The sequence below is a fragment of the Phaethon aethereus genome, assembly GCF_964289735.1.
Source record: "Phaethon aethereus genome assembly, chromosome: 8".
Classification (NCBI taxonomy): domain Eukaryota; kingdom Metazoa; phylum Chordata; class Aves; order Phaethontiformes; family Phaethontidae; genus Phaethon; species Phaethon aethereus.
Window position 1 is genome coordinate 15,375,717 of NC_138584.1, and position 14,644 is coordinate 15,390,360.

Here is a 14,644-nt window from a genome sequence, read left to right on the forward strand (position 1 = left end):
TCAGGATGGTTTTGACTTTATTGAAATACATCTTTTTCAGAACTAAATTTCTTTAAAACCGACACACTTTGTCAAAGCCAAAACTTTGATAGCATAACATTTCCTGGTGGGAAAATGTTCCATCTGAAAATTTTCAGTCAGGTTTAATAATGACCTGTCAAAAAGTAGCAGAGTATCATTTATGATGTGAGGGTTAATAAATGGGAGAAGTAAATTGTAGAGATCTAAATGAATTTCTAGAAATTGCATCATAAACAGTATTTTTTCATTTTAAACCTCAAAAATCGTATGCTGCATATTAAGTTGCACAAGAGAGGTTATAATAACCTGATAGGTTATTCAGGAGGAAAACATGTTGATATAGTAAGTGCAGTACCAAACTGCACTTTCTGCAGGTGGTCTAAGGGGTGGTCCGTTCAGCCTCACAGTTGCCCTGGGTACCGGATCCAAATTGTGACGACCTTAGGAACTCTTATATAAGATGCTTTTAAATCATGCCCTTATGGGAAGGAAAGGGAGAAAAATAATTTTTCCTTTGTTAATATTGTTCATTAATAGGATTTTCAGAAGTTCTGGACTTTTTCTGTGGGAGATGAATAATACCAGTGAGAATGACTTTGTGAATCCCAGCTTCTGGGATATGCAGTGTGCTCTCAGGGAGTGACCAGAAGAACATTAGCACCAATTATTTCTTGAGCCTGTGTCAAGTCAGTCACTTCTTGTGACACTTGTGTGCATTTATCTTGTACATAAGTCTGGCTTTGCGGGCACACAGGAACTGGTTATTTTCCTGATACTACCAAACTGCAGTTGTACATAATGCATGTTGTTCTGTCTGAGTCCCATTAGTAATTACATACCTCCACTAGCTCAACAAAAACATTCATGTGTATAAAAGGACTTTCATTTCTGCTGTAAATTTACATTTAACTAAGTGGAAGAACTAGGACTTGGAACTGCTTTTCTAATTGTTATCAGTGTCTATTCGACAGATTTAGCAACATTTTTTTGTTTCTTCTATTAACATACTTGTCGCTCACTTTAATTACAGTCAGAGAGGCCATGGCACCTATCAAGTTTAACAGATGGGGTCTTCCTGAAGTAGATCCGGAAACTATGCAAACAAGTGAACCCTGGGTTTTTGCAGGGGGTGACATTGGTGGTCTTGCTAACACTACAGTGGAATCAGTAAATGATGGAAAACAAGCTTCCTGGTACATGCACCGATACATACAGGTGATTTTTTAAAACTGTTTTTCTCTTTTCCCTTTTCTATCTGCTTTTAGATAGTTTTATTGTGATTGTTAAAAAAATTTCCCTGTGTTTTAGATTAAAAATACAAGTTTTGAGGAACTAATAAATAGATTATCTGGTGATTTGAACGTTATAGATCATTCAACTTGGATTACATATTTGAGTTTGGGTAGTTGAACCCAGCTTTCTTACCTTAACACTAAAATCCAACCAACATTTTCTTGGCCCCAGCTCTGAATTCCACTCAAGGGTAGCAAGCTTTTCTGCACAATACACAGTGCAAGTAGAAGTCCTAACTGGGTAATTGGGGAAAGGAAGCGAGCCCATTAAAAAGTAAAATCTCTCAATAGTGCATGAAGTAAAAATTAAATACTACCAATGTTATCTGGGGAGACAATTTTAGTATTTTCAGAGTGCAAGCGTACTAATAGTTCACAGAGCAGTCAGATTATCTGCACCTGAACCAAAGTTAGCTCTGATGAGGCTGATAAACTGGACACAAGAACACACAGAGGAAAATAATACAAAGGAGAATTTACCTGAGAAATGTGAGTTTAAGGGGTACAGACCTGAAAAACCTAGTAACTGCATGTTCCCTTTCGGCGCTCCTTGTGTGTTACTGACTGAGCACCTTCGCTCTCATTTTTTTAGTAAAAGAAAGAGCACAAAGTCTAGAGGAGCTGCAGAGGAACCTGTAGAGACAGGAGATGCAGCCTGTGTGTGGAGAACCAGCTGACAAAGAGTGTGTTCATAGTGCAAGGAACTTTTTAGAAACATGATACATGATTCATTCTCCCACAAAAAGAGATTTGAACAACTGAATTTGGGACTGTAACAGCTCGATGTCTTTCTCCCCCATCCATCTGCTCAAAGCCTCTCTGATTGCATGTTTGTGCAATTTCATGCTGTTGGGGTCTGATTTCACTTTCTAAAAATACTTCAACTGAAAGCTTGTTGTTAGTATCTGTGCATATTTTTTCTCACTTGTTCTAAAGGACTGTTTGTGCCCTGCCTTCTTAGACCCTATGAAAATGCTGAGTGTGAAACATCTTTAATCCCTGGCCTGCTTGCTTAATTTCTCAGTGCACAGTGAATTTGGGTAACTGTGATAGGAGGTGGGGGGGTATCGCCTCCTTTTTGTCTCCTTTGTCTTTAACCTCTAGAAATATATGTGTCACTTAAAAACCCTCCTTTATCGTGTTACTTCCTCCTCAAAGCTTGCTTCCCCCCCCGGCCCCCCCCCAGAATGTATTGAATACTTTGGAAAAAATCTGAATAGTCATGGCTTGAGAATTAGAATTTTAAATCAAGCAGGCTTGTGATATTAGAGCATTTTCGTTACCCTTTGCAGGTTTCAAGGCAGCTTATTCGACCTTACAGTCTCACCAGGAAGCTAATGGGAAAGCCTTACAGCAATCTTCACAGGAAAGTTTCCAAATGTCAAGTGTCACCTTTCCAGCTGTTAGATGAATGGGTTGCCCAGGGGCATTTATTTGGATGTGCAGCCCTTGTAAAATCTGGTTGCTGTGGTGCAGAGTACTGTAATTTGGCAATTCCTTCACCAGTGTTTGGACCTGGTAGACATTTTAGTGACTGGAGGAGAGTTTGTTTTTTAAAGAAGTTGTTTTGAGAAGGACTGATATTTATAGGGGTAGGTATGTGCATGTGTGTACCCTTGTGCGCATCTGTGTGCGCATGTTCAATTCACAGCCCCGTGTTCTGGAAACTTCCAATATCAAATGAAAAAACACACTTACACCCTACCTTATTTTCTTTCTACTGTGAGATTCTAAGGCAAGCAACCTTCCTGTGACCTGAGTGTCTGAATTGAGTACACATTAAATTTTAAATAAATACACTGATACCATCTATTCATTTGCATTTTAGTTACAGGAATAGGTAGTCATTTCCAAAATTGCCAACTATCTCAGCACCAAGATCTATAAATAATGCAGTCAGCCTTTAGCAAAATAAAAACTATTTCATAGAATTTCTCAACCAACCCAAGACCGTATTGTAGACTGAAACTCAAAACCACCATCCCGACTACTTGCAGAATGCACTGTTTGAACGGCACGCTGCTTGTATCCCAACCTACTCCAGGCAAAAGGCTAAGCAAACAGATGGGCCTGATATGTGCCCTGAAACTCCAATCATTGCAAGCTCTGGCACATGGTCAAGTGAAGCATGAGATCCAGTCTCAAGGACTCTCCAGCAGAAATGCCTTATGTTCAAAACCGGGAGTTATTTACAGAAGCTTCTTGGCTGCTCTTATGCTGGAAACTTTCCATCATTAGTTGCCTAAATATCTCCTGCCTCTCTTAACATATTCCTCCCACTATATGAAGCATAGGTTCATCTCAGAAATTGTTGCCTGCAGCTGTGTCAGGTTAGTTTCTGTAAACATGACCAGTCAAAGTCTAACTAAGGATAGTTGTAGTCAAACATATTAGAAAATATAGTCAGGCTTCCTAGAGCCATTCTTTGCAAGTCATTAAAGATCCAAATAGAATCAGCTGAATTCACGCAACTATCTACTATTCACAACATTTTTTCAGCATTCAACCTTTTTTGTTATTCCACGAAAGATGTAAAAATTTCTGTAAAATAACCTTGGTGATTTATTTAGTTTTGGGGGTTGTAATGGCCCTCACTTTTGTCCAACAGCAACTTTATTATCTTGTGCAGAAGCAATAGACACTGGTGTTGTCTTCTATGCCTCAGTTACCACTCATTTCTTTTGATCAGTGAGTGGGATTTAATAATATAATAGTTATATGCAGGGTAATTCACAGTTATTGCAGGACTAAATTCTAATTTTCTATGCCTGCTTTGAGAGCAAAGACAGCGTTTGCATCGCGATTCTTCCAGTGTTTTCTTCGTGGACCACTACATCAGCCTTGATGCTTCACTCCTGCTCTATTCATATGCTTACCTGTGGAGCATTTTCCCATATGTGGCTGTCAAGCTGACATCTTCTCACTAAAATCCCTCTTAAAAGTGACTTTTCCTCTTTGTTCACAGTAAGTTTTCTTTTATTTAAATCTATTTTTTCTTTACTGTAATCTCCCCAGTGTGGACAGTTTCTTTTATCTTTTTCCTACATTGAAATGTACATGATACACTTAAAGAATAGAGGGCTGGATCCCAACTGATATAAATTACACTTCACTAAGATGCTATTCAGTATGAACTTTGAGCACATCACTGTGCTATTTTGAACCAGTATTGTGTATTTTCTGGTTTTTTTCTTTATCTATGCTGTCAAAAAATTTATGGGCTTTGTATCTGAAGAGTATAGTTGTTGATTCTTTTATGAAGGTTGACCATTCTCATATATTTCTTGAGCATGCGTGAACTTACTATCTCATAGTCAACACCAGAGATGAGTGGTTTCCAGGAAGCTTGTCTTTGAAGCCATTGGTTATGTTGTCTGCTTCTTTTCAGGATAACCAAAGGAAAAACAATGTTCCTTTGTTTAGCTAGAGCAACATATGAAACACTAGCATGGAGATGACTAACAAAGCACCATTTGCAAAAAAGGTGGGATAAATGTGAGTGCAGGAAACCTGGTATTTTAGTTGCTTGCCACTGATTAAGCAATATGTCTATTCCAGAAACAGAAAGCCAGAAAAGAGCTTAGAAAATCTCTGTCCAACTGGACAGAGCCCTAAATAACATGCTCTAGTTGATTCTACTTTGAGCAAGGGTGTTGGACTAGATGGTCCCCAGGCATCCCTCCCACAACTATTCTGAGATTGTATAAATAACATATATAACAAGTTGCACGTATTTAACAAAGTTAAATAATGGATCATCAGAGAGAGGATAGAAGCAGCACATGAAAGGAAGAAAAGATATGTTTTAAGATCAGGCTTAAAAATAGAGAAAGCAGGAGTGAGATGAAAGTATTCAGGAAAACTGTTCCAGGTAGTAGGATTTGTAGAGAAGGCTCTCTGTGAAAAATAACAGTAATATAACTACTCACTTTCACAGTCTATCTTTGTTAAAGGCTTGAAAATGGAGTTAGACCATATCGCTGTGGTTAAGAATTTTCTCCGTCTAAAGAAAATGAATTTCACAAATTGTATCAGGTCTACAGCTGAGTTCCTGTCTCTCAGCCCTGCACTACCGACTGTGCTGCTTTTGCCTCTAGGCATATCCTGGTTAGAGTAAGGTAGGGCCACTGCATGCAACATGCCGGGGATTTTTCACCAACCTGTTCCAGTACCCAAAAAATTGCCGTGACTGGAACAGTAAATACCTCAATATTGTTAGCTCAGCTAGTTGGCATCAAATTAGAGGACTTTTTGTTCTCTATTTTTAAAAATCAAGGGAAGAGTTATTGTAAAAAAACCATTGCCTGCAGGCTTGCTTTTCCTATTTGTTTGTGCAATGTCAGGGAAATCCTTCATTATAAAGATGATTTTGCTTTCAGGAAGCTATAAAACATTTTAGTTTGCCAAAAGTTTTTCTTTGTAGAAAACAACACATCGGGGCTTAGTAAATTTATTTCTTTTATAAGCATTGTGCTGAAAGGAAAAAACAGCAAAAAATAAATAGAGCAAAAAGGGAAGTGATAGGAAGGAGGGAGATAAATCTGTGAGGATGTATAGCCACTGGCTAGTAAACCTTCAGCTGCATCCTACCCCATGTGCTTTTAAAGACTTGGTTTATTCCATTGAGACCTTTTTTTCTCCTCCCCTTGCCATGTCCACCTGGGTCACCTCATCATTAAGAAAATATCAGGCACATCTTTCGGTGCTTAGTGTGTCTGAGTGGATTGTTTGTGGTTTTGCTCTTTGTGAGGGAAGTATGGCAGGAAGAATAGGAATGTTTGCATGTGGTTTGGGAAGTGGCTTGTGACCAATTTGCATGATGGCATACAGGAGGCAAGGCCTATTTTTCATGGGTGTATTCAACTATCTGTTTCAAAAGTCTTTCAGTGCTCTGGTGGATTTTATTTTTTTGTCTTGTATAGGATTTATTTTCTATTTTATCACAGAAAGCTCATTTGGGGTCTCCAGTTAAGAATCACTTTCAAGCAACACTCATTTTAGATGAGAACTCTTGGGAGACTAAATTGTCCAGAGCGGGAAAAGAAACTGTACAATGTAACTTAAGCTGCATATTAAGCACTTTGTCTGTCTGTCTATAGAAATCAATATTTACAGGTGTACAAGCAATGAATAGTTCATGAGCAATCCACAGACTGAAATATACTTACAGGGAACATTTGAGCAATTTTGGATAGGAAATGAATTAACAAATAACTGCTTTCAAAATGGAAAATTGGGTTTATTGCTCACATGGAATTGGCCAAAAACCTTTCCGTAAGTCTGTCTTTGCCGTCATTCTTACAGAATCAAAATCAAAGAGTTGACTGTAAGAGTTCAGTATATCTGTGTTGGTTTCAGCAGATTTTCCCACTTCCAAGTATGTAGGAGACAAAAAGTGCTAATATTTTTAAAAAACTTTAGTTTCAATCATGTGATCCAGGAAGTTCTGTTTTGGCATTGCAAACAACATTCTGCCATTGAAATTTTAGTTGAGGAAGACTAAAAATAAAATTAAAAGGATGAAATCAACCCAAAATAATCAAAAGACAATCCCCTCTCCCCTCTCCCTTCTCTTCTCTCATTCTTTGGTTTGTCAGTTAACAAAAGCTTTTGAGATGTAGAGTGCCAGGCTGTTTGGTCTTCTAAGAACTCAGATTCTTCTGATGTAGGAAAACAGCCCTATGGAGTATGACATGCAGGAAGCAGTGAGCATTCAGGAGGGAGGAAATGGAGGATGTCTGGCTTTTTGTAAAGTGTGGCTGCGTTGGCTGCTAGCTGGGAGAGGTGGTGATGCTGGAGGGAGTTTGGTCCCATGTGTTAGGGATTTCTAAAAATTAGCTTCTCTCAAGATGTCCACCATTAAGGACGGATTCAGATTTACATCAGTCAGGCTACAGCAATTCCACTGTTTTCAGTGCTTTTAAGCCATCAGAAAATTTGGCCCCCAAATGTATCCTCTCTGTCCAAGGAATCAAAAATCTGGGGTCAGAATCTGAGACATGAATCCAGCCTAGGAAACAAAAGGCACTAAAACAAACAAAAAGCCCCTCACCCCATCCATGCTTATTAGTTTTCACAGGTAAAAATGGGGTAAATACGTTCCTTAAAAAAAAACCAACAAAACAAAAAGAAAAACAACCCAAAAAGCAGCAATTTGTAAATGGCTGAGGTTTTTACTTTGTTACAGGAAATCTTCCCCAGACCTCCTGTAGTGGTTCTTTTTGTCCTGCTGAAGAAATCTTCATTTCAAGGATAGAAGAAACTGATGTGATCTTATGCTGGGACTTACTCGAAACACAGACTATGTAGGGCTTCTCTGTGTTAGCAATTCCTGCTTTATTTTTTTGTGATTTTATTAAGTCAACCATCTGAGTGAGCAAAGATTTTGAATTCTACCTACCACAACCTGATTAGGATGCTGTTCAGTATCCATACATGGAAAAAGATTTTTCTCTCTACAGTTTTTAACAGTATTAGATGCAACATTTACATGGAAAGCTTTTCACTGACTCTCCAGAGAAAAGGCTGTCTTTAAAATGAAAACAAAAGTAACTGTGGTGCCACAGTCATAATGTGTATGTTATTCTTTGATCCCAAATCAGAGTCTAATTTTTGTCACCCTTAATGTATTCATATTAATACAATTAAATATTAAAACAATGATTGTTTTGCATATATTGATATGTATCCCATTGCATAGGCTAGATACAATCTTTAAAAGGGGGGGAAAAAAGGTGCAGGAGTTCAAAATACATTGAATTAGGGCCAAGTGATCCTGCACATGAATGCCTTCCCTAATTTATACAAGTCCATACACATTCTATAGATTGGCATCTGGGAAAGAAAACTAGAAGGGGTCTGTCTACGCATACCCCAGGTTTTTGTTTCAATCTCACTGCTTGCTGACTGCTGTAGGGAACAGAACTGGCTGTTCCGAATGGCTGAACAAACCTTTGGACTTACCCAGGCTAGCAGTACAGGCTGTGAAATAACTGTTTCATTATTATTATTGTTCAGTTATTTCCAGCATGGCATAATGTTTCAGCGTGAATATTTGGACCAATGTCTATATATGTCCAAATACCTATTTGGACAGAAGATATTATATGTGCAAGTGTTTGCATGTTTTGCTGATTTGCAAGTCTGAATACATAATAGAATACTTAAACTTTTGGTTATTCCATATGAATTATTCCCTTATCAGAATTAATATTAAATTATATAAAAATGAATCAGCAAAAATTTATGTGATTTTTGTTTCTTTTTTACAGTCCTTGCATGGTGTTGCAGTTTCTACTCTTCCAGAACTGCCACTCTTCTGTACTCCTATCGATTTAGTAGACACCAGTGTAGAAATGGCTGGACTGAAGTTTCCAAATCCTTTTGGCCTTGCCAGTGCAACCCCTACTACTAGTTCTTCAATGATTCGAAGAGCTTTTGAAGCTGGATGGGGCTTTGCTGTCACTAAAACATTCTCCCTGAATAAGGTAAGGAAAGATTTTCAAGTGTATTTAGCATGTAACCATTTCTTTGTATATTTGAAAAATCTGAATCTTTTGGGAACGGCACTATTAAATCCAGCTAGAATAAAGATAACAGGGAAGGGTATGGTACATTGTGTAGGTCAACTAGTCTGTGAGTTTCCAACAATGCAGTGTAAAGCTGGCACAATTTCTGGTTTTGTTTGCTGTTACATCCTTCCCTTTTATTTCCCAATCTTTTAATATTAGCCAACTAGTAAGGGTAATAGTCTTTTTTTTTTAAATATTGGAGTGAGAATTTTTTCTGTGAGTGATCAGAATGCAAAGAGAATGAGTAACAGCTTTATCAAGCAACTCATGAAAGGCGACTTCTGTGCCAAAGAGTGCCAAGACAAGCCATTGAAATTGAGCTGTGGTTGCAATGTGATAATGTGAGTGTAAGCTTGAGGCTGGGTGGGTAGTGGAAGAGAATGATGGAGGTAACATAAAACAAGCCTATGAAGAGAAGAGTAGTTGTGCTGGAGGTTTGTAAGTACAGTGACATAAACCTTCAGTAACAGGTAGTGGAAGAGGAAGGAGTTAGAATTAAGTCTTGAAGTGTACGACAGTGTAGTACCTAAAATAAAGCATTTTGTGTAGATTTAAAATGTGTAATTGCTTGTTTGACCTGAGAATTGCATTCAGGATGGGTTTCCTGTTAGTACATTCAAAATGGCAAAATGAGATGTAGCAAGAAGTTCAGAGAGTGAAAGAAAACAACAGTTTTGATAAATGTGTTGCAGAAAAAAGAAACAGGGTTTGGACAGGGATGTAGATACAGTTTGTCTTGTGAGGAGAGGAAGAGGATCAAAGGTAAATCCTTTGGTATAGTCCTGAGTAGCAGTGTGAATAACGGTAATGTGTGACAAACAGCAGCGTAGGCTGAAGAGAGCTTTTTGAGATGAATTTGGAAACAAGGAGCTTTTATTCTTGGTTCAGAGATGGGATTTAAAAGTGTACTGGTGGATGGAGACCTTATCAGGAGAAAAAAGGTGGTTTTGTTGCATTGCCACCTCTACATCTGTGGGGAAGTACCATAAGTGAATTAACTATAGAGGGTGGCTCTCTAATATGAGGAAGGTCTAAGGACAAAGTGCTGTATTACTACAGTATGCTGTAAAATATGGCAGACTGGCTTCTACTGTCACTTTCACCTGAAGCAGCCCTAAGGAAGGAAGTGTTTGTCTGGATTGCTATGGAGATTCCAATCTACTTCACAGGGTTTCTTGTTAAAACGCTTTTTAGGACGTAAATGTCATTTAAGTATGTTTACAACTGACTTATGTGTATAACATACCGTCAGCTGTAATTATTCAGTGCCTAGGCTAAAAGCAACTCATAGCAAGTACTGAGATTTATTTATTTATCAGTTTTATTGCTGGTATGCTCGCAGTCCTGCCAGACTGTACGTTGATTACTATGTATCTCAAGAGCTAAACAGGCACTGGCTCAGTTCCAGCTTGGGTGGGAGTTCAGGAGAAAAGACATGCATGTTGTAGGAAGTGAGGTTGGTACTCCACTAAGCAGCAGACTCTGAGTCATTTCTCAAATGGCGACTGCAATGTGTTCCACTGGATGCCATACTCTGGAGGTGTGACTTGGATGGAGATCTTTCAAGTGAGAGGATTTCTAAAAGCAAGTATCTTAATCAGTTATAAACCACAATTTTTTAATATCTGTTGCAATAAGATGCAAAATATTGCAGGTAGTATTTATTTTAAAGATAAAAAGTTCAGAAAAGTGCTTTGGTTCAGTTCTAGTCCAGTGATCATTATTTCTATCTAACCTTTCTTCTAAAGTTCCGTAGGAGACAGTAGTCTTTCTCTGGTGCCTAAGCTCTTGAATCATGTATTGCTGTGTGCAGTAGGACTGTGTTCCACCCAAGTACTACCCAGTTTTTCTGCTATTGTATTCTTCCCAGTAGTGCACTTACCACAAGTGTTAAGGCTTAGTATTTGTGACATGATTTGAGATGCTTGGCTGTGAGGTGCTGCAGTGATAAAATTGCTTTTATGTATAATAGTAGCGTGGTAATTAATGCTACAAAAATAAGTATTTCAAATGGGAAGAAAAGCTCAATGAGGTACAGCAGTTCTTCTGTGAACAATGAGTACTACACAAAGACTGCTCTTGTTGACTTAATGCTAGATCAAGGAGTTGGTAGAGAGTTTGGATTATAGGTTGGCATAATGTGCTAACTTTATTATTTTTAAAACTTATCTTCTGATTATAGAGGCATAATATAGAGACATTGTATAGACATAAATCTTGTGCAGTGTTCAGCAGGGAGCAGAATTCTCTCTTGGGCTGTGGTACCTATGGAAGTAGAAATTTCAGACTGAGCTGTCCTGCCCCGCTAGTCACAGCTAAAATGCGTAGCAGGACCAGGAACAAAGATTTCCTGATCTAAACCTGTAGAGTCAGTGGGAGGAGGCAGAGCTGCTTCTCAGACAGTACAGTTCCCAAGAGTGGAACAGCTTCTGGGAGGAAGGGAGCTCGCTAGGTTTTTGGCAGCTGAAGCTCCTCCACTTCAGCCTTGGTTGTATGCAATAACAAGCAGGATTATGTGTTCATCCATCTCGTCTCCTCATTTTTATCTGTCCCGGTTAGGTTTAACTTGTGGGTTTCCTTATCTGCAGTAGCTGAAGGCCAAGAGTAAACTGCTGCTGTGGCAATGGGGAGCTTAGCAGCAGGAGAAATGCTCCCTTTTCCAGAGCCGATTACTGAATTCACCACTGTGTTCAGTCGCTGACAGGGAAACCAGTGACTTCCCTATTGACCATGGGCATCCTTTGGCACAAAGTGACTGATGCAGGCTAAATTTGAGTGCCATACAGCTAGTGAAAAGCATATACAGCCTAACTGCAGATTTCCTTGCATTAACCGCCGTGTGATGGAATAAGATCAGAGAGAAACAGGATAAATCTTGGAGGAAGGAGATCCATGGACAGAGAGAAAACAGGACTCAGGCTGGAGAGCTGTGATCCTCATAAGACAGAGGATTCATTTCAAATGAACTTCTCGTTTTCCCTCTTTCACTACCTAGGACAGAAAACTGTTCTAAAATGCCAGGCTAGGGATCCCTGCAGCCCATGAGAGGCCATACTTTCTGGTATAGGGAAACTGTTGATGCTGCAGTTCCACTCCCTGGACCATAATTTACTCCCACGGTCCTCCCAACCCTCATCTGTCTTGGCCTCACCTTGAAAGCATCACATGTTGCCACAGGGGGACTTAGCATAGCACTAACTGTTTCGTGCCGTGCTCACTCCCTTTTCAAACACCCACATGCTTTGCTGCATAATTGCCTTCCTGACAACCTGTGTAGCATTTTCTGTTTGTAGGGTGAGGATTTAAACTCTGAGTGATTCAGCAAAAGTTTGTTCTTGCATACTACTGTACTATTGTTGAAACATAAAAAAGCTAACATAAGAAATAGCTGAAATTCCTTCGTAATGTTTAAGTATACTGCACTCTAAATACTTTAGAAGGTACTGGATATTATGGCATAATACAAATACTAATTATAGCGTACTGTACCTGATGTGTCTGTAGGTATCTGTTGAGGGGGGTAGTGACTTGTAGAGTTTTATTTAACAAATTAAACATCTTTGCACAGCTGCTTTAGTATCAAGTAGATTTGATTTCTTGCAGAAATGAGGATAACTGCTTTTAAAATGGACTACCACTAGGAAAGACAAATGGTAGCAGAATAAAAATGCCCATTCACACACCTTTTCCTACATTCATGTCTTCCCTTTTTGACTGCAGGATCAATAGCTCATTGCTCTGTTGGTTCAAATACTGTTTCTATCTTATTCAGATAACTCTGTGCCGCATCATATTATTTGTAAATTCTGTTGGCAAGCTATTGATGAGAAATGGGGGAGCTGCATATCATAGAATCCACAATAAATGAATACCAATTATTACCTCTTTCAGAGCTTAGATGAACAGAAGACTACCGGCAGAATGAGAGATACTGCATCAATTAAATAAATAACTGTGGGTGGGAGTTTTTTAGTAGAAGCATTATACTGAGCTGGTTTACTTACTTAGAATTTATTAGTGAGTATTGTTTAGTACACAAAATTTGCATTAAAGCCTGTAATCAGAAAGTTTGTATAAACATAATGTCAAAATAAGTCAGAGTTTATACAAAGTGTGCACATCTCTATATTATATCCATTACCACAATGAGAAGTTTATAGCAGAAATTTTGTTTCGCAACTGAATTCAGGCTTTGTTGTTCTCGTTGCATTGTATGGGCTGCTTAGAAACAGGAAAAAACAACTGGGAGAGCAGAAATGTTTGCTTTGATTCTTAGATGTTTCCTTCATTTCTAAAATTTAGTTCTGATTAATCAGATACATTCTGTTGTGACACGCATTGATTTGTGATGCTGTCACTTTCAATAATGTGGAAACAGTTGCCTTTATTATGAGAACCAGCAGAAATCAACATGCAGACTAACTTAATTTTTAATCTTTAATTTTTTTTCATTATATATGGAGCAAGTTGCATGGATTATTAAAAAAAAAAAGCTAAAATTGCAATTAGATTGAATTTGAACTAAACCATAGTGGAGAAAACTTTCTAGTCATAATATGTGTTTATACAATTCACTGGTGTAGATTTTACTATATATTTACAGAACCATTTCTAAATTAAAAAAATTGCTGGTAGAGAATCAATTAATTTACCCAGGATATATTGCATTTCTATGTGCTGTTATTACAATATACAAATATACATATTCAGGCTCCAACTAGTTCTCTCTCTGTACATTTGCACTGTGTGCACCTTGCTTCATAATTGAAGGTGGTAAAAAATCGTGGTACAATGACACATTGTTTTCCATAACATTAGTATTTCACAGAAGTGAATCTGTATTATAGAATGTATATTTTTGTATGATATTACAGCATAGTAATTTAGATTAAACTAGTTATAATTTATGGTGCCAAGCCAAAAAGCTATTTAAGATGCATTAAAATGCAGAACCATGACATTTGAAATTCTGATGTTCTTAATATGACAAAGGTTATTCTATGGAGTTTTGCTATAATATGAAATATTAATATTTCACAATACAGTTTTGATGAAGTACAATTTGCCTAGCTTGCATATGATAAAGAAATTAAATGCTTACCAAGGGAGTTCAGTGAGAATTAGAGCCCTGCCTGAACATCTGCTTGAAATGTTATTATCCTGTCCTACTGACAGCATTGTTCCCTCATTGTTTTTCAAGATTGACAGCTGAATATTGTACTGATTTCTGCAGCAAATATGTTTAGGTGAACTTTGTTTTGTTTTTTAGGAATTTAGAACATGCTTTTGATTTCCATCCTATAATATTTTTTTTTATACTCTTGACATTTGTGGATGCCAGATTGAGGTCTAGTATGCTGTAGCAAAGATAGACCATTGACTTGCAACGAAATGCCACTTGATATCTCAGTAAACAGAAATATTACTATTCTTTATTGTGTGGTCTGTATGTAAGCTGTATGGGCTTTCTTTGGGGAGACAAATAATCAGATTATTAATGTCAAATATAAAAAGGACTGTTTGCCTTTCTACTAAATAGCATCAGACAACTTTTAACTACATTTTTACAGAAAAATGGGCATTTTACAGTATTCCTTAGCATACAAAGCTCTGTGAGTTGAATTATATTTTGTTTTTACAATTGTTAAAATGATGATTATTGTTCTTAATATTCTTACGAGTTCTTTACATGCTTTATTTTGTTCCATATTTCTGAAAGAATTTTAATAAGAAAGAACAGCTTTATTGTTCCCCAGTTTT

The 14,644-nt window shown here is 37.7% G+C and overlaps 1 protein-coding gene across 2 annotated transcripts in view; it reads left to right on the forward strand.

Annotated features, from left to right (window-relative positions):
- The window catches only part of DPYD (dihydropyrimidine dehydrogenase), a gene marked incomplete at both ends in the record, with an annotated part of 369,496 nt that overhangs the window by 186,605 nt on the left and 168,247 nt on the right, over window positions 1–14,644 (forward strand). For both annotated transcript variants that reach the window (XM_082002991.1, XM_082002992.1), the window contains 2 exons: window positions 1,052–1,236; window positions 8,585–8,800. In XM_082002991.1, the coding sequence (XP_081859117.1) occupies window positions 1,052–1,236; window positions 8,585–8,800 (401 nt within the window). The remainder of the gene's footprint in view (window positions 1–1,051; window positions 1,237–8,584; window positions 8,801–14,644) is intronic.